The sequence below is a fragment of the Oryza sativa genome, chromosome 11 (assembly GCF_034140825.1).
Source record: "Oryza sativa Japonica Group chromosome 11, ASM3414082v1".
In the NCBI taxonomy this organism is placed as follows: Eukaryota; Viridiplantae; Streptophyta; class Magnoliopsida; order Poales; family Poaceae; genus Oryza; species Oryza sativa.
Genome location: NC_089045.1, coordinates 4,669,236 through 4,689,112, shown reverse-complemented (window position 1 = coordinate 4,689,112; position 19,877 = coordinate 4,669,236). Strand labels below are relative to the sequence as shown.

Here is a 19,877-nt window from a genome sequence, read left to right as displayed (position 1 = left end):
AGCTCCTCATTGCGTTATGCTTATGCATATATAACACAATGAATCAATGGGTTAATTAGTGGGGATCGATCAGGAGGCAAGCAACTACTCCTGCTACCTTATTTCTCGCTGCATCTGCATGCATGCATGAATGGTTCTCTCTATAGCTAACACTTAACAGCACGCACGTACGCGTATGCATGCATTTGACCAACAAGTTTTGCATCCATGGTCGCCCATAGTTTTGTCGTCCATTCATTTCCTTTCCTTTCTCATCGTCTTGTCCTTTTTAAACATTGGTTGTAATAGCTTTTAGCCTGGCCACTGATTAGCCTAAACCAAGCCTTCTATGCATAGTTCCAGGCCAAGTGTCGTTTCACCCGATCGATCATATATAAGCTTTCATTGTAGTATGTAGTTTGACCGCACAAAGCGGTATTCTTGGTTTCCTTCTCAGCAAAGTATGGATACACTAATATGCGTTGAAAATAATTAATATCAGTAATTAATTAGCCTATCAGGACCAAATGCACTTTAAGGAGAATTGTTTTCAATCTATTTGGTGGAACCTTTTTGAAGCAATTTTGTACAGGAGATTATATTGCATAAACTTATGGGTATAAACTGGGTGAGTAGCTCTAGCTAGGGATTGTACCTTCGGTGTTAAAATCAGTGTATGTTGTTTGGTTGCTTGCATGAAAACATATTGGAGGTTACAGATTTTGTTTGATTGTTGCATGAAGCTGAGTTTGGTTACCTTCTTTTCTTGAAGGTGAGATTATACCTCCTTTCATTTTCATAATTAAGACATGTGCAGGCAACCAAACGATCCATCTAATCCTTTTAGTATTAATTACTCTTCCATGTGATGCTCTTGCCTTAAAAGAGAGAGGAACTAGTGGATAAAAGGGAGGTTGAAAAACGCCCCTCTATCATATCTATACAAATAGAATAGTCCATTTATACAGAATGGTAAAGAGGGCTTTTCTCTACGATCATCAATTCCAGAAATCCATACAAATACGAAGGGTATTTTATCCTTATCAACTGGATCTTCTTGCACCCGGTAACAAATATACATAAACCATTTCTTGAAGTACGTGTCCAGATAGCCCAAAGTCTCGATAGTTAGCTCTAGGTTTTCTGGTCAAAAAAAATAACGTCGATGAAGATGTGTCGGTGCACTATTACGTCACAGGGATTGCAATTTTTCTCGCATTTTCTAATTTTCACTCAAACTCAAGGGCAAACTTTGCTTCATGTTTTTATGTCCTGCCTTCAACCATTCCTGACGTGAAAGCGCTGCTTGTACATGACTTCCTATCTAAAGATGCCAGCTCCTCTGTTATTTTGCTTCGGTTAGCTCTCTTTTCGAAGGGTGAAAGCAAAGTTGTTTCAAATAGAAGATTTGGTATGGAAGACAATTTTGCCTTTGGGTTCTCGATCTAAGGAGTTTGATAGGTAGTCACCTAGTTGGGAAGGTCCTTACCGAGTGTGCAGGATTGTTCGAGGAAATGCATATTTTTTTGGAGACACTTTAAGGAAAGCGTTTTCAGATAACAATCAATAGGAAATACTTGAAGAAATACTTTCCATGCGTTTGGCAAGATGCTTAGGAGGTCCTATGGTCGGTAAATGGATTATCGCCCTAAGACAGCATGTTCTATGTTTTTAGATTCACAATGTTCATCAAAAAGGCAGGGGGGGCATATGTTTACACCCAAATTTGCCATCTAGGATCGAAATAGGGAAATTTGCCAAGATTTGGGAAATCTGTCGGTTTCCTCCATAGGGTAGGTTTGACCGCCGTACAAGGGACGGTTAGACAGCAGCCTGAGAGCCGGTCAGACTGGCGGCATGTGGCCGGCCAAACCGACGGAGTCCAAGACAAACTCTGTTTTCGTCGGGTCTCAGGAGGCTGTTTCGGGTTTCCTTTTATTTCTACCCCGAGTTGGACGTGGAAGAGGTCCTGTAGGAGGCAAAACCAATCCCTATATAAGGGATAAGGCCGGTTCAAACAATGTATTCACAATCTACACAATCAATTGAATTTTCTTTTTCAATATTACTTCTACTTTTTTTATATAGCTCTACTTTAGTTCATCCATCTTTATCGATTTGCGCCATAAATCGTCCGCCTTCGCTGTGAGAGTGCAAAATCCTTTGTAGGTTTGTCCTGTAAACCTTCCGTTTGCCCTCGAGACAGGTAGTTATCCATTGTTCTATCTAAATCGGCTTCGCTAGCCGGTTTAATCTATCAAAACCCATCTTGGTTTAGCTTTTTGCTGGATTGAGGTGGTTGGTGATTCTATATCACCGCAAGGTATTTAGGTATTGCGATCATGATTGTCTTCTTGCTAAAAAAGTTGCCAACATTGTCTAGATAGCCCAAAGTCTCGATAGTTAACTCTAGGTCTTCTGGTAAAAAAACAATATCGATAAAAGCGTGTCGGTGCACTATTACGTCACAGGGATTGGAATTTTTCTCGCATTTTCGTTTTTTCACTCAAACTCAAAGGGTAAACTTTGCTTCATGTTTTTATGTCTTGACTTCAACCATTCCTGACGTGAAAGCGCTGCTTGTACATGACTTCCTATCTAAAGATGCCAGTTCCTCTGGTTTTTTGCTTCGGTTAGCTCTCTTTTCAAATTTTTGATTTACTTTCGCACCAAACCAAAAACCTCTGTTCTTTTCATCGTGCAATTTCATTAAAATCTCCAGCACAGAGCCATGGTAGATTATTTTGCAGTCTTAGTGCCACAGGGCCACCCACGACTTGCCTCTAGATCAGTTCTAGGTTCTCCATAAAAGCCATAGAAATGCTTATACTGTGGTACAAATTTTGAATTCTACAACGCTTATATTTTTGAACGGGGTGAGTATAATATTGGCACAAGAGCAATGTATAAACAATTAAATCCATGGAACACGTAGTTGGTTGGTGGTCGGGTTGGACATGAGACGGATTGGAACTATATACTATCGATATTGATTAGCCATTGCACCTGTTAAAAAGTGTATCTATATGTGTAGGGCTATGTATGTATGTACAAGGGAAAACTAGCCTCTAATGCCTATAATGCCTTCTGGTCCAGTCGCTCGTTCCAGTTCAGGCACCTGATCAAGCTGCGGAACCAGTCACCAGTTTGGTCAGATTTATTAACTGTTGGGAGCGGGTGCTGACTCATGGATATTTGAACAGAGTCTCCCCTTGATAATTGCTGCCTCCTTTTGCCATCAAATGATACCCAGGCGTTACTTCTTGCATCATCTGGAATCTGTGGAAGTTGCAAGTTCCAAAACAGTGTACTAGTTAGCTAACCAAAAGGCAAACTGATGAGGTATAGCTAACCAGTGGAATAATCATAGTTAAGGTGGTAATAAGGTTGCATGAAAATGATAAGACATTTCATCCATTGTTGAATGCCATTTGTTCCGTACCTTCAATTCAAGACGAGCAGAATCAGGAAGGATGACAGGTCTAAATGATAGCGAGTGCGGGCAGATTGGAGTAAACAGCATACACGGGACATTTGGATGGACCTAGACAACAAAAAACCAATGATCATAGTGAACAACTATTCGGTTCAATTGGTACATGTAGCATGCATTTGAAAAGGAACAGTTCACTGGCAGATATGAAGAGGCTAACAAACATGCGTCATGTGATTCCATATTGCATAGCGCTCATAGTATATTGAACACAACGCATTTGAATGAAACAAGAACACATGACCACCATAGAAGCACACAATCAACCCCATCATTTCTCATTGTTTAGCTTTCAAATACCAAACTGGATTTCGCAGAGCATAAAAAATGAAAACTATCTTCAGTGCAAGAACCAGATTCAATGTTATATATTTCTGATGACAGTTAAGAAGAAACTGATATTTAGCTCATACGTGATGGAGATTGGATGTTACTATTGTTATTAAAGTAAATGCTGATTAGGAATGTTTCTTTTGAAGCTTAGCAAAAAGGTTTCATGAATCACTAGCAAGCATGACTAGCCTTTTCAGATGTTCCTCTTGAATATGTACAGTATGCATTACTAGAGAGAAGTTCTATTTATACAACAAAAAATGTGTATTTTCATGTAAAAATGTTTGGCATGTGTTTCATCAATGGGAGATATCAAATATCTATTTATAACATGGAGTGAAAAGATATATAACAAATAGGTGTGATTCAATAACACTGCACAATGCTTTTTCCATGGACATTTATAGACATTTTTGTTTCATGATTTTTGTTTCATGGGCATTTATCACTTCACATGGGTTGATTTAGTGTTTCCCAGGATTTATACTTGTAAGAATTAACCTACCATTGAGCCTCCTGCTGCAGTAGAGTATGCTGTACTGCCAGTCGGTGTTGCTACTATCACCCCATCACCTTGAACCTAGAAATATTTTCCATCAGATTAAAAAAAAAAAGTTTTGAGTAAGTAGCTAAAATAATATCAACAAAAATCCTGAATTTATAAATAAATGCTAGAATAGAACAACAATTATATAATCTCCAAGATTATGAGAGTGAAGCAGGCAGACTTAACTGCTCAAGTGTGTCTACATTAGTATTTAATAATTAGTTGCCACAAACGCTTGGTTCATGCAATCAAGTGACAGGAGTTGTCTCCCTAAGTGAAACATTGGATCTCATTAACGAATGTGGTGAAGGACAAATTCATCTTGGAGAAATATGAACTTAATATATGTTTTTATCATACAAACAGTGTAAAACAAAGTGGTTGTGACTTTTCTATTTCAATGCAGCTGCTGCCTAAACATTGTCAAGCATAATACAATTGGGAAAAGGGCCTAGCTTCATGACTCCAACCATTAAATCTCCAAACAGAAATAACAGAAAGAAAAACACCATGATGAACACAGCCACTAAGCAAAAATATGCTAAGAGAAATGTATTTCTCTAATAACTTCTGAATCTTACCTTTGTGATTAAATGGTTATGCTCATAGCATTCAATTTTGGACAGGTAAGGATTAGAACCCCGATCAACAACAACTTCATTTAGCACATCAAATACTTTTCCAGGCATTGCTTTTCCATTGCGAAAGATCTCACATCGTAGACGCATTCTAAGGGTTATATAAACTCCAAGTGTATTGTTCCCATGGATGACAGCCCTCAAGTCTTGTCTGAAACCTTCGAACTGAGGTAAACAAAATGATAGCATGCTTAGATTTGACAAATAAACAAGTTAACATGATAAAGTGTTGTCTGAAAGGAGGTTAAATCATACATTGTGTGAAGTCAGAAATCCAAGAGATCCAAGATTGAAAGAGACAACAGGTGGTACAGAAGTTCTAAATAAATTTGACGCATGCAGAATGACGCCATCTCCACCCAGGCAAGCAACGAAATCAACTCTCTCATGAAGGTCGCTGATTTTTAGCAAGACGCAATGTTAGTAAATATCAATATGGAAACTAATGTAACTTATGGATCAGAAACTGAAATATATGTAAGATGTACCTGGTATCCTGAGTATAGAAGGTCTGCACAAAACCATAACCAGGAATCCTAGCAAATATATCATGAACATCAGGCTCCACTAGAACATTCATCTTTTCTTGATGATGCAGAAATGAAGCAACCTGAAAAAAAATGATTGGAAGGTTTACAGAAGATCAAAAGCTATGCTTGTTTCCAAAAAGAGATGGGAATTATGTGGAAATACATGAAACATATAGCCTAAGTGGCCAGTAGTAATCAGTTTTTAGAAGAGAACTAAATCATGACCATCTTTGACACTCACAAAGATATGTTGCCAAAGAAAAACATACACTGCATGAGCTATACACGTTAAATCCTTAAGAGTTACTTCATCCACAACACTGTGAAGTCACACAAAATATCCATACCATGAAATGAGTTCTACCAGTTAAATCCACCGCACATGAAAAAGGGCTATTTTATCCAATCAATTCAATAACCAGCCAGACATGTCCATATTGATTCATACAGCTCATTTGAATTTTGACGCAAGAACTTGAATCAGAACAGTTGATCGATCAAAATATTCCTGATATAACCCTAAAGAGCTTTCAATTAATTGTTGCAGTCCAGCATCTTACTATAAACCAATGAAATGCTGACTGCTCAGTACCAATACAAAAAAGTAAGTGACTTCTGACCATGAAGCATACAACTTTCAAAAAAAAATATATTCTCTAACACTATATGCATCGTACAAGCCAATGATATGGATGTATATCATCCATAAGCAGGAAATGTAATGTTTCCTTTCAGATGATTCAACTATATTTTGCTACCTGACACAAGATGTATGCTGTATATGTGATTAGAAGTGTTAAAGATACATCCATAAGCAGGGAAATATTATGTACACACCTCTTTAGCTTCTTCCATGAGCTCATCACCTAATTTCTTCAATAGTAGGACAGTCTTTGGAGGAGATTTCCACATAAGCATCTGCTGCTGGGTGCTAGGATGCGTAAAAGCCAGAGATGATTCAGTTACTTTTTCTCTTGTACAGGAAAATCCATCAGTGCGTACTAGAAACATCTCTGCTTTTCTTCTTGACTGAAGTCTAACAACACCAGTTGCAGATGCACACATATTTCCATCAACATGATCTGATTTTTCTCTCTCCACATAAAGAGAACCGTTCCTTTCAGCAGATTTTTGTGATCCAAGTGGAGCATTGCCATTAGAATTGCTGGTATCAGATGTCCTAGGATCAACTGTTACAACTGAGGTTTCCATTTCCCTGTCCTCAACAGATGTGGAGGCTCCATTGTTGGATGGTTTTCCATTAGTAATACCTGAAGCAACTGATAGAATATAATCATTATCGAACGATGCTCCATTCGAACTTTTTAGAACTTTAAATTCGGCTGCTTCATAGTCAATGGCTCCATTTTGTTCAGCACTGAGACTTTGTTTTCTCCTTGAGACCAACAAGCTATTCGACCGTCTCCGAGGGTTTAAAACAGATTTTGGATATACCTTTTTGCTTCTAAAAAAGTCAGTCATCCCCTTTTTGGAGAAAACATCACAAGAAGGAAATTGTGCCTTAAGAGGATTACTCTCTAGTCTAAAGTTTGACTGAAGTTCTGTCCTGGTGCCATGCAGTTCACCTTGTTCAGTACTTTGTTCACTGGGAAGGGAATTAGTGATTTCCAGATTATGACGTGCTGTTTCAATGTCTATGTCACATGTTTCCCCCTCCATGGTTCTATCGGATTCCAGAGGTGTACCGTTTTCGCTACCTTCTGAGGAGAAACCTGGGCTGTTTGTGAGCTGTTCTGTTTGATCATTCCTCACATGCTTACCATTCCCATTTAATGAACGGTTCTGAGTAGCCAGTCTCTCAGCACGAGTGACGTACTGCTTCCATCTCGAAACCATCGCAGATGTCCTACTAATCCCTTCCTGGCTATGAAGATAAATGGGTTTCTTCGCACTATCAGACACAATTTCCGCGAATCGCTGAACCTGTTCAGCAGAGGGCGCAGTCCCAATCTCAACAGGCAAATTCACCACCTCTATCTTTCCCAATGAGACAGCTTCATGAATTGCTGAAAGGTACAAATCATCTTTAACATCTTCCTCCCGTAGATCAACAATAGTTTTGAATCCCTTCAACAATAACCATTCCAGTCCCTCCTCACTGACTTGCCCTCCCCTCCAGAATGCAACCTCTAACTCATCTGATAATGAATCATCTGGCACAGTTGAAAAGTACACCGGAAACCAATTCGCAAATAAAGTTGGACAAGGATGACCATCAGCCCTTGGAAAACCTGCATCATAGCAGGCATTCTTCAGCCTCTGCAGCTTCCTCCATATATCCAACCCTCGGGCCTCACTTGGCACAAGGTAGCTGGCAAGTGCAACCTGCATACTCTCACAGCATCGCTTCAAATCCCCACGGAACAAGGCGAGAGGTGGAATCTTATCCATTGTGCTGTCCTCAGATCCCTGAAATGCACTCGCAACACCTGATCGACCTGAGAGCACCTCTTTCCGGCCCCGGTTCAGCAATGCCAGCATGCATCCGAGCACGGCAGCGACCTTGTCCTCCAGTACTGGCAGGTCCTCGGTTTGCACATCATAGCGGACAGGGCACTCCCCTGTCTCTGGATCACAGAGTGCAGACATGACCGCAGTGTGGAGCTGCTCAGCTGCACGGAATATGCGGCAGTATGCCTCAATCTCTGCAATGTCGCCGGGCACCGGACCCACCCACAACAGTTGGGACAGGTCCCTTGTGTGATAATTCTACAAGAAATCACTTGATCAATCAACACATAATCATTTCACTTCAAACCTAATGAACTAGAAATCAAACTTCATATGCAGCTATCGGTACAAACAATCGAGAAACAAAAATTCAAGCTCATTTGTAGAGTACTATCAAACTGTTGTACTAAATGCACCCCAAGCCAGAGTACCAGATGATCTCAAGGTGAACAAAAGCACAGGTCATCACTCATCAGCCATATGTACAAGAAAGCAACGGAAATTGATAACTAAAAATCAAGAACTACTACGCTGCAACGACCCCCAGAAAGCAGCGCGGCAAGGACCGCCCCGCAGATATTCGACGAAATGCTCACGAGCGGCGGGCGATCGAACCGACGAACCTGGGAGTCGAGCCCGATCCGCGAGCTGAAGAACGACGCCCGCGCGGCGACGACGCCGCGCCGCCCCGCCGCCGCCGGCCTCCACCACCACCTCCCGACGACCCATGCGGCCGCCCGCTCCCCGGCGAGCGGCGGCGGCGGCGGCGGAAGCTTCGCGGGCCCGTGCCGCGCGCAGACGGCGAGCATCAAGCAGGGTCCCGCGGAGCCGGCGAGGACGAGGACGGAGCCTTTCGCGTGGCAGCGGCGGCGGCGGCGGCGGCGGAGGGAGCGCGTCGCTGTCGCGGAGGTTGTGTTCTCGGCGCGCTCTCCGATGGCATCCACACAAGTATTCGGCGGTGCGTGTGTAAAAAACTTAAAAAACCGTGGCTTTTTTGAGGGAGTAAGAAAGGTAATACTATTTTTATTATACTAGTATAATCTACTCCCTCCGATCCCATAATATAAGGGATTTTGAGTTTTTACTTGTAACGTTTGTCCACTCGTCTTATTCAAATTTTTTTGAAATTATTAATTATTTTATTTGTGACTTACTTTATTATTATATACAGTACTTTAAGCACAATTTTTCGTTTTTTATATTTGAAAAAAAATTTGAATAAGACGAGTGGTCAAACGTTGCAAGCAAAAACTGAAAATCCCTTATATTGTGGGACGGAGGGAGTATTATAGTAGTCGGTGGGTCATGCTGCTGCAGATGCCATTGCCAGATGGAAGAACACACAACACAAGCACAAAAAAAACAATGAAATTTGAAAGAAATAATAAAAGATGTAGTACACAATAAAACTTGGAAGAAGTCCGTAAGGAGGAAAAATTTTGTAGGCTTTTCTTTTTCTCTTTTGAGGTTGACATTTTTGGAGGTTTGTTAAATGGATGAGGTTCAAGTTGGGGATTATCATGGACCCACAATATGTGGTTGAGTTTCTAGACTGTTGTAGTTCAGTTAAATTGATGTGAAAAAAAGGAAAGAAATAAATGGCTTTATCCTTTGTTAGGAACTTTGGGGTGAAAATGATTTGTGTTGTCGAGGATTTTGGGGATGAAGAAGTTAGGAATCACTCGTGTTATGTCCAAAGTTATAGTGCCTTGTTGTTTGTATTTAGATAAACTCACTGCCTATAAGGTTTATTGCTTAGAATTGGACCTTTTTTTTTTATGAAGGGAGTATTTCATTACACAAGGGAACTCCTTATAGGAATTCATAAAAGTTTTCCACTAAATAGTCCTAACCTGTGAATCGTGAGAAGTAGGATGAAACCGGCCCCATTGTTTCGCTTATTCGAGCAGCATATTTACAAACGAAAAATAATTATTGAATAAAACTTTTATATACGTGTTCTTACTTCTTAGTGATCTAAAAGCAAAGGCTGAAAAATAAATTTCAATGAAAAAAAACCCTAAAATCAACTCCAAATAAATTTAAGGTTGAATATTTAAATTTTAGCTGATAAGCATAAGCGAAAAGACAAGACAACTACTACCTCCGTCCCAAAATAAGTGCAGCCGTGGATATCCGTGCCCAACGTTTGACCGTCCGTCTTATTTGTAAAATTTGTGAAAAATTTAAAAATATTTAGTCACATATCAAGTACTATTCATGTTTTATCATCTAATAGCAATAAAAATACTAATTTTATTTTTCAAATAAGACGAATGGTCAAACCTTGAACGTAAATAGTACAAAACTGTACTTATTTTAGGACGGAGGGAGTACAATGTTGCATGTAGGGCAGAGGGCTGGAGGCATGCCACTCTCATCCGACGGCATGTCACGTCTCAAAGCATGATAGGACGGCGGCATAAGTCATCATCACAGAAGTCTTCTCATGCAAACCATCTCCAAATGGCTTCGCTGTTCAAATTCAAGAAACACATGCCAATTTGAATAAAAGTAATTAAGAAATATCCCACATTCTTATCCCCAATTTGATTAAGTAGTAATTAGGAAATATCCCGCATTCTAATTTCCAAAGGAGGCTACTCGTAACTTGCAACTGCAAGTCAGTAGCTCGTGTGGTCGACCAGAATAGATCACGCAACGTTGTGTTACTTACAGACAGATTACTTGCCTGTGTTAAATTTTCCGTTGAATTGTGCAAAACAGCCAAATTGTAATTCGAAACAGGACAAAGTTTGGCCCTTCAGTTCTGGACTCTAACCTGCTTCTCCGTCTTTCAGATCTGCCCCTGTACATCATACGAGAGATGAACAAAATTTGGCCTCTGGTGCTTTCATAAGCCAACCATAACACCAAGTCACCAACTGAGCTGCTAAATACTAGAGTGTACAGCCTTTTTGACATGCTACACGCTCCAGAGCCACTGTACTCAACCAAAAAAAAAAAGAGCGTCTCCATTAGCTTTGCTACCCTCGGATCTAATAATCAAGAAACGTTCTTGGTAATATACAGCTGGGTTAGATTTACTGGATGCCAAAGTTGAGGTACAGGCACTTTGCTCAGTGACATTCCATGAGAATCTTCTGAACTTGGTGACCATTCGCACATGTTCTCTGCCTTGGAATAGCCTCCAGATTATATTCCATCTGTCTTGCACTCTTGCTGTCTTGCTGAAAAATACCAACAAGGCTGGACAGGTAGATTTCATGATACTATTGTTCTTCCACTGCAATTTATGGACAGATCTGATCGTCTCCTAAGTATCGGAAGACATTTCAGCTGCCGGGGTGACATTAATGCTCTGAGAACGAACTCTGTCGATAATCTTTTGCCTGCCAGTCAAATCTTCTTCATAGCCAACGACCTGCGCAATAGACCGGTGCTTTGCATGAGTTGGGCACTGGTGGTATAAACTTGCCAAATAGGAAGCACAATAGACTGCAAACCTGAGACTCAGTCTGAGTTTCACTGAAAGGATAATAGGCAGTGGCTGCGGCAGGAGGGGCAGCAGAGGTGGTGGCTGAGTTCCCACTTTGAACTTTCGTGTCAGGGGTGCTGTGTAGCTTCTGTGGCCTGAATGAAAAAGATGGCAGCGAGGGAAACACATTGAGATGCAAGTGAGTAAATACAATGCAACTATAAAATTTCTGCTGAGTTCTGATAGTAACTGCATATGTTGTTTTATGTGAGATAAGGATTAGGAAAGAGAAACATGCTGATCTGTTCAAATTTGCATGTTAACATTGCAAGCATTAGCAAGCAGATATCTGTGATTGAATAGATCGGTGTATACAGGATTGCAAAAGCTATTACAATTAGGGACGATCTACAGCTTGATAAACAAAAAAAGGAAAGTTATAGTAGCCATAGAAGTTTATATTTGCAGAATAATCCATTATCCCATGTAGTTGTGCACTTTAAGGAAATATACAAAAATCAGAAGTTTCGATGTTCCTGTATGACAGACATGATGGAAAAGGCTGAACAATGACCAACTTACATGTTCAACCAGTGCCTTGAAATGCCAAAAGAGTGTGTATTTTCCTGATCTTGATTAAGAACAGAATCATCGGGTGCAAAAATCTGCATTAGAAGTTAAGGATCCTAGAAATGATGACTTAAGTATGGAGAGTAAACAGCAAAGAACAAGTAATCAAGCACAAATCTCAAATATGTGCAGGATACACTCCTAGGAGGTTGTACGTCCTGAATCTGCAATGAGAAGAACGATGTAGGTTGCTCTTTTAGGCAGTGTGCTATAAACATATGCATCAATGCATGCTCTTGTCTACTTGAAATAGTAATATCTACGAATTATATACCTTGGATGATTGAACCAGTAGGTCCTCTATTGCATCTGCAACATCAGGAACAGGGGTACTATCCTGGAGTTCCTCAGTTCTTCCTATGTTTCCAGATGTATCATTAGCTTTGCCAAACTCGGATAATCGCCTCCTTTTACTAACACCAGGATCATTTGGTTCCTCATTAACAGAGGCATTACCTGCTAATCTAACACTGATAAGTTTGTTCTGACAAAAGGAAATTATTTCTCATAACATGTAACAATAACAATTACCGGAGTTGTATTTTGAACTGCTTCTTGGTAATTGAGATTCAGTATGCGACTCAGAGCAGTCAAATCTGGAAATTGTCTTTGCGGCCTGTGTGGGATATTGACTAACAGTGCATAGACCAGCATCTCTGTCCTGAGAAGTAGGTGGTTTTGGCTGAAACTGGTCAAAAGGGACAATTCTATCCTGCAAACAGTGTGCTATATATCTTTAGGTGTTAATCAATCCAATGGTCACAACTCACAAACCATCATCAACAAGACCATAGCACCCAACAAAAAAAAATGCGTGATTGCATGAAAGATGATACCTGTCTTACACACTCAAAGAGCCACTCTGCTGTTATGGTTGGAATTCCCCTACTATAGTAAGCCTCATACTTTGGACCACTTGCAAATTTGCAGATAAGATGGGTCACTTTCTTTGTTGCTTTCTCTGTAAATTTACTTCCGAGGATAAAGCACAAGTTCTTCAGCAGAAGTCTATCTTTCTCTTCATATTGTGACACACAGAAACGAAAATCTTCAAACCCAGGAAACGGGATGCGACAGCACAAAGGTGAGAAAATAGGATGGCTTCCCACATCTTGGAAGCAGCCCTCCTACACAAAACTTCTAATGTAAGGATTTGAAACAAGTGTAGGACATCAACTGTCTGCTTCTTGAAATAAATAACAGAGTGAAGAAGTGACCATTCTCATAGGGATGTACCTCCAAACATGAGCGTATCCAATGAGTGGAAACAGCAGTTGAATGAGAAGAGTCGCGGAGCATGCTATTCTGTCCGTGGCTCTCGATAATGAAATCCACAACTGTTGATTGTGCATCATCCACCATAATGCCTCCACCTTCTCTGACCCAGTCAACAACCTGAGCTCTCTGATCAAAGATGAAAATGGCCATTGTGTTAACAGAAAATACAGCAAATGAATACAACACATAGATGAATATGATTAAGCTTTTTTTTCTGTAGTTCTGGAACAAAATGTTGAAGGATCAACATTTCTTTTTCTGCAGGAAGCAACTCGTATTACTTTAACAGCATATTACTGTTCATTTGATTGTAAGTCATCTTAAGTGGAAAAGGGAGGTGGCACAAATAAAAAATTGATAGCAACAGCAGAAGTTATTGGCATATTAATGCCTTAGCATACCCGATCGTGGGAAAATGAATTTGAGAAACAAAATATTCTCCCTTTGAAAGTATTTGATGATCTGCTACTCTGCCGATTTATTGCAGAAGAGTTTACTTGAAATTTGGGGTGGTACTCGCTAGTACTAGCCACTCCATTCTGTTGACTTGATATTGCAGACTTCGTTGCTGTCCGGTTACTATTCATGGTTTCATGTTTGCCCCGTGCTGATTTTCTTTCAGATGACAGATCGTTTCCAAGTTGTTTATCATGCAAGTCATTGACGGTTGGAATATGAAAAATTCCACCTGAGTTTTTGGCTGCTTTTGTTTCCCGCATAACAGTTTTTTCCATAACCGCACATGAAAACTCTGAGTTCAAAAGGTAGAAAACACAATAGAAAATGAAGTCAAGGAAAAAATATGATTTAGTGTGATTCATCTCAATAATATGGATACAAATAGACCTGGTGATTCTATAATATATACCTTTCGCGAGCAACTCATTAGCCACATAACTTGGGGATACTTTCACCTCCTTTTTTGCTTTGTTGCAGTCTTCTAACCATGTTGCTTTTACCACATTGATTACACCCCAAGCAGCCAGACGTCTCACCTCCTTTTTTTCTCTGCTAAGACATAAGTATCATTTGCTGCTACCTTACCCAGTTCACAATAAAACTGGCAAATGAAGAAGACATGGTAGGATGAACTTACTCCTCTGATGGTGCACCAAGAATAATATGTGTGAGTCTCTCACTTAACATAACATGCCGGGATCCACCACCATTGCGTATCATCATGACTAACCTTGACGACTCTTTCTCCTCAAAACCCACCAGAGAAATTCTACAATTTGATAAATAAAGGTCATCATCTTCTGCCTCTGAGTCCTCAGCAACATGGCTATCAACCTGTAGTTCTTTTGTCTCTTGGAAACTAGGTGCGCCAATATCAGTACTGCAGATCTTTGAAGCGTCATCAAATGAAGCAGGCACATACTGTGACGTTGATACTGAGTCATCTACAGATGTTGTTGGAACAGGTTGAAAACTTGCACTACTGATCTCAGGGTTGTGTTGTTCCTTAAGGGAATGTTTTACACCATTAATATTAGTGGAATTCTGACAAACAAGGTATGCACTTTCATCAAGGCAAACTGTTTTTCAGTGAAGAAAGAAATCATGAAGTTAGTTTAACCTTACAAACTTTAGAGTTTCTGTAGGAGAAACAAACATGTCACACCAGCAAAATCAATAATAGCCCATGTAGGTAGATTGTTTTACCTTTTCGAGCAACAGATTGGTCGATCCATTTGGGAACTACTATGTGGATATTACCCCATTTTTGGGCCACAACATACTTGTCACCTCCAGGTTCGTAAAATGGCATGTTAAGAAAAGTTTTCTTAAAATTTCTAACAATAATATATAAATGCATTGCGATAAAATGAAGAACACTTACTGTGTGCTAAGCAGTACATGCCACCAACAGTACAGTAAAAATTAAGTCAATTCTCATAATCTAGAGTTAGTTTCTACCAATGGTAGTTTTCATTGTAGGGATGGATGTGTCAGATGCATGGCCTGCAGGAATTTGAACTAATATTTCTGGCCTCGTATATGGAAATATTAATCATCAGATGTTTTAGCTGAATGTCTTTGGATGTGTTCACTGAAGCCATGTGGATGGTCTTTATCTTGTTGCAATACTACTTGTTTTAGCTGAATATTGGCCAGCAAAGTATATATCCTTTATTAGAAGTATAAGCTTAAAAATAAAAGAGATGCAATGACTGGTTTGAACAAACAAAATCCCAAATCAGGAAAACTATATGCAGAAACACCAAAGGATATATTTGAAACTAAATGAGTGCACCGCCGTGTAAGATTTGCTGAATACTGGCCACCATTCTGCACTATTATTTTTGCCAACTCCCTCCGTTCGTCTGATTAAACAAAATAAAGCATATGAATTGTTTAAGAAAAGTTGAGCTCACTCCATCTCCAGCTAAAATAGAATTCAGCTGCACCTACCTACATTCAGTTTGGTGATGCAAATATTCAACCCAGAAAAAGGAGGGATTCTGTAAGGTTCATGAGGTACAACACGATGTTCAATCCAACATTGCTCTAACCAGTTCCTGCTGACAATAGGCTTCTTCAGAGTATTCACAGCCCACTGCAGAAAACAAAAATATTAAAGCATTTTGCAGTTTCTCTATTAGTCATATCATGTCAACCGCAGTAACAGTGTGATGTCAAGTTACAAAACAATAATTTCTAACCTTCCAGATTTTAAGAAGTTATCAGAAACCAAAGATAGCAGATAATTAGTCTTGCTAGTTTTACAGCATAAGAGCTTTTGATAGTGATACAGAAGCTCAACTGGTAAAATAATACTCCCAAAATATAAGCATTTATAGGATTCATTATTTATACCACAATATAAGCATTTCTGGGGCACTGATTCCCATGCACGGAAATCTATACATTTTCAGCAAATGAGATGCTTGGGAAGGGAATCTAGGCAATTCAAAGTTCAAAATTTGACCATTGAAATGACCAAAAGAGAATATTTTCCCTCTAACTTAGTTTTTGCTAAAGAACCTAGAAATGCTTATGTTTTGGAACGGAGGGAGAGGTAAGAAGATACATAAATCTTCCATGAAAATTACTCATGTTAAATGTTAATATAGTCATAATCAACCCTATCTAGTTGAACCAAATGGCTCTGTTCAGCACAAAAGTGCCAGCCTCAATATGAGCAATAAATCAAACAAAATTTTCTGTTAAGGTTTGCTATACAAGTCCCAAAAGCCCAGAAAATGGTATCCATTAGGTTGTGGTGAGATGGAGACCAGATGAATTATGGCATAATTTGGCACTACGGTGGTTTATAATCAGCAGTGTCAATTATATATCTTTAAATTAATAGTCAATGACCTGCTTTTCTGATCTAACCAGATTTACCAGCATGGCACAGCACAGCAATGCCAAGCTACCCCTCAAAATCAGAACCATCTCATGTTATAAATGCAAGTGAAAAATAAAGGCAATAAACCAAGCTTCAGTTTCATGTGTTAGTGTAATTTCTAGTTTAAGAACTTTAGAGGGTAACCAAAGGAGAGATAATGAAGGAATGCAATAGAGTTAAATAGGGCACTAGGTATGCATAGGACCAGATAACAACGAATGAAATACCACAAATGCGTAATGCTTTTAGTTTTAGGAGGACTAAACAGCAACTATGGACAGACCTGAACATTTTCCTAACAGAAGTGAAGGAATTTGTTTGAACAGTACATATACCATGGCAATTTTCTATATTAAGTTATTAACAACTAATTAACGCCAAAGGTTTTACTCCTAATTGTAGATAAGCTATATAGAAAATATCAGTGTAAAGTAAGCATATACCATTTGTCATACTACAGCAAGTGAAATAGCAAAATTAGCAAATCAAGTCCGCTCCATGTTAACTGCTTTAAGCGTAACTTACTTTGTATTTGGCAGCCAATACATCCTTTGCAATTACAAAGTTAGCATCCGTGTATGCTTTGTTTTGTAAAGTACCTCCCATAGCTGTCACTAATTGTTCAATCTTTGCCTGGAACAACAAAAACAAAATAGAGATAAATACATTGTGCATTTGGAACTATGACAGTACAATAAGTTATGATACATATACCTTCTCATCTTTTTCAAAACCTGAGCAAAGTATCTTAACCCCATCCATTGCAAGACAACAAGTATAACCTTGCTTAGGTAGGAAGCGGTGTTCCTTCGCACAGGAAAGAATGCACTGTGGTCCTGTCAAATTAAACCTGGTCTTACATTTAAAGCTAAATTAAGAACAATAGTGGTAACAAGCAGTGTTGTGGAAAACGGTTGGTACGGCCATATAAACGGCTGTTAAATCTGAGTCAGTGAGTTGTCTGTCACGTTTTTGCAAAACGGTCTTCATTAGTCGTTTGAGAACGCATAATTACCATCATTGCCAATTAATGAGCCGTTTCCGACTAATCGGCCACATAATCCATTGTGATCACAAGGCCCAGTCTGCAAAACAACTACCCTTGCCCATTAGCTATCTTCTCTACTAGTAGTATATAGCTAGTTGTACAGCCTGTACATTTGTTTCTTTTCTTTCCCTCTAATTCTCTTCCAAATCCAATAATCTCTCATGTATTGTTGATCTTATTTTGATCTTTTGTTTAAATCTTAAGCAGATGTGCATGCTTGAAGTTCTTTTAGTTAAGGCACAGCTATGCATTATGAACGTTATGGATGTTCTATTTAAACATTATTATAGGAATATGATCAACATATGTAGGTGTATGCATTTACCTCTTAAAAAGGCAAATTATTATCAAATATATACATATATTTGCATAACGTTAAATTTCCGTCAAATTCTGATAAATCATTTGGCGGTACCCTACTACCCTCTCCGCCCACCACCCGTATCGCATCTTCCACAACACTGGTAATAAGTGATAGTTTTGGTTGACAGTGGTTTCAACCTTAGAAAAATTTATGTGCTACAGCAATTAGAAAACATGTCATATCTTAGTTGTATTAACAAGAGGCATGATAGAAGAGAGAAACATGTATGAGATCAAATTTTCAAGTTGCAAGAACATTTTATGTAGATTGATTTTTTTCAAAATAACGATCTTTAGTACTTCCTGCGTTTCATATTATAAGTCGTTTGACTTTTTTCTTAGTCAAACTTAGTTTATAGAAAAATATGCTAACATTTCCAATACAAAACAAACATATTATCAAAATATATTCAATATTAAATTTAATAAAACTAATTTGGTGTTGTAGATGTTGCTAATTTTTTCTGTAAACTTGGTCAAACCTAAAGAACTTTGACTAAGAAAAAAGTAAAACGATTTATAACATGAAACGGAGGGAGTAACTAATAACATTATGAAAGAGAAGCATACAAACTAGTGGAACATTTAGCCACCAAACTATTCCACATCAGGTGTGAAAACATGCGCCAACATATCTGAACTATAAGCAGTGTATAGCATACGAAAATTTAAGTCATAAAAAAAGGCATGTTTACTCAAAATATAACGGAATTTGTCCTGAAAAAGACTCGTAATAGTAATCATTATCAGACAGAGCCACACCGAAATCTCAGATTCTCAATCTGAAGATTCAGCTACTTAAATAAAGTAATTTAGCCAACTTCACTACATTTTGAGGTCGTAAGCTATTCTCGTCTTCTCGAAGATGCTATCCAGATTTAAGAAATGGTAGCCCTAAATTAAAATTTTAGCTGACCACAAGCAAACTGCATCCTCTAACCCTCATATCTAAAATGCTCTCAAACCCTTCAGCTATTGTCATCTAGTACTGCAATAATCTGAAGAACTAACCTCTATTGTAAGACAATTCCAAACCAACTAGTTTCAGTGCAATTAGCACAGTTAGCCACGAAAACCTTAGCCAATCTGTAATGGATGCACAAACTTGTAGATTCCAATCCACAAATTGCTCTATTTCCAATTTTCTAGGTATTCAAATCAGTTAAGTACAATTACGCTCTGGGCTAATTCCGCTACTAAGGGGTTAACAGTTCACAGCCAGTACAGAAAATTAATAGCCGCGTCGCCAAACTGCAGGGAGATCAGCGCATTTTACCGAGTAAATTGCAGCCTTTGGCTCTCAGATCCGCGAACCTCTCCTGCAAAAGAAGGCAACAGATCGGAAGCCAACATTTTGTTAGGGTTTTGGGGAACGAAAGAGCCAGCCGCATCATCGCGCGGATGTGGGGGGGTTGGGGAGGAGCTAGGTTCGCGTACGTGGGAGGAGGAGGAGATGACGTGGAAGTCGAGCGGCCCCGTCCGGGCGGGGTCGGCGCAGAGGAAGACCTCGGCGCCGTTGAGGCGGAGCGCGTCGTGCACGGCGTCGTACACCTCGGGTGCCACCAGGCTCCGCGACAGGAACACGCTCGCCCCCGCGAATGTCGCGGCCCTCCGCCCGGCGCCGGCGGAGGACGACGCCGCCGCAGCCGCGGCGCCGTGCGACGGCGTCATCGGTGAGGCGAGCGGCGGCGGTGGCGAGGCGGGAAGAGGCGGGGAAATTTTTAGTTTTCGGGGAGCTTTCCGCCGAAATGCTCTAGACAAGCTGTAGTAGC

At 39.6% G+C, this 19,877-nt stretch overlaps 2 protein-coding genes across 2 annotated transcripts; both read right to left on the bottom strand.

The window, feature by feature from the left end:
- Positions 1-2,782: 2,782 nt before the first annotated feature.
- LOC4349979 (probable NAD kinase 2, chloroplastic) lies at positions 2,783-8,933 on the bottom strand. The gene is made up of 8 exons (NM_001423177.1): positions 8,616-8,933; positions 6,358-8,250; positions 5,479-5,600; positions 5,246-5,387; positions 4,934-5,155; positions 4,311-4,385; positions 3,422-3,523; positions 2,783-3,258 (listed from the first exon to the last, which is right to left on the bottom strand). The coding sequence occupies exons 1-8, from the start codon at positions 8,799-8,801 to the stop codon at positions 3,055-3,057; spliced, it is 2,946 nt and encodes a 981-aa protein (NP_001410106.1). The 5' UTR covers positions 8,802-8,933; the 3' UTR covers positions 2,783-3,054.
- Positions 8,934-10,656: 1,723 nt separating this feature from the next.
- Positions 10,657-19,877, bottom strand: LOC4349978 (uncharacterized). The gene is made up of 18 exons (XM_015761495.3): positions 19,543-19,877; positions 19,382-19,424; positions 17,409-17,530; positions 17,220-17,327; positions 15,755-15,899; positions 15,575-15,666; positions 15,005-15,098; positions 14,436-14,877; positions 14,208-14,347; positions 13,741-14,090; positions 13,298-13,465; positions 12,898-13,188; positions 12,593-12,773; positions 12,336-12,517; positions 12,199-12,225; positions 12,014-12,096; positions 11,460-11,586; positions 10,657-11,377 (listed from the first exon to the last, which is right to left on the bottom strand). Exons 1-18 carry the CDS (start codon positions 19,774-19,776, stop codon positions 11,270-11,272), a joined length of 2,937 nt encoding a protein of 978 aa, XP_015616981.1. The 5' UTR covers positions 19,777-19,877; the 3' UTR covers positions 10,657-11,269.

Coding starts and splice junctions, on each gene's coding strand:
- LOC4349979 (NM_001423177.1), bottom strand. CDS start 8,801: ATGCTCGCCGTCTGCGCGCGGCACGGGCCCGCGAAGCTTCCGCCGCCG. Junction 5,601..6,357: donor TCATGGAAGAAGCTAAAGAG/GTGTGTACATAA, acceptor ATTTTTTTTCAG/GTTGCTTCATTTCTGCATCA. Junction 5,388..5,478: donor TTCTATACTCAGGATACCAG/GTACATCTTACA, acceptor GCTAAAAATCAG/CGACCTTCATGAGAGAGTTG.
- LOC4349978 (XM_015761495.3), bottom strand. CDS start 19,776: ATGACGCCGTCGCACGGCGCCGCGGCTGCGGCGGCGTCGTCCTCCGCC. Junction 14,091..14,207: donor TAATGAGTTGCTCGCGAAAG/GTATATATTATA, acceptor TTTTGAACTCAG/AGTTTTCATGTGCGGTTATG. Junction 13,189..13,297: donor GGATACGCTCATGTTTGGAG/GTACATCCCTAT, acceptor AGTTTTGTGTAG/GAGGGCTGCTTCCAAGATGT.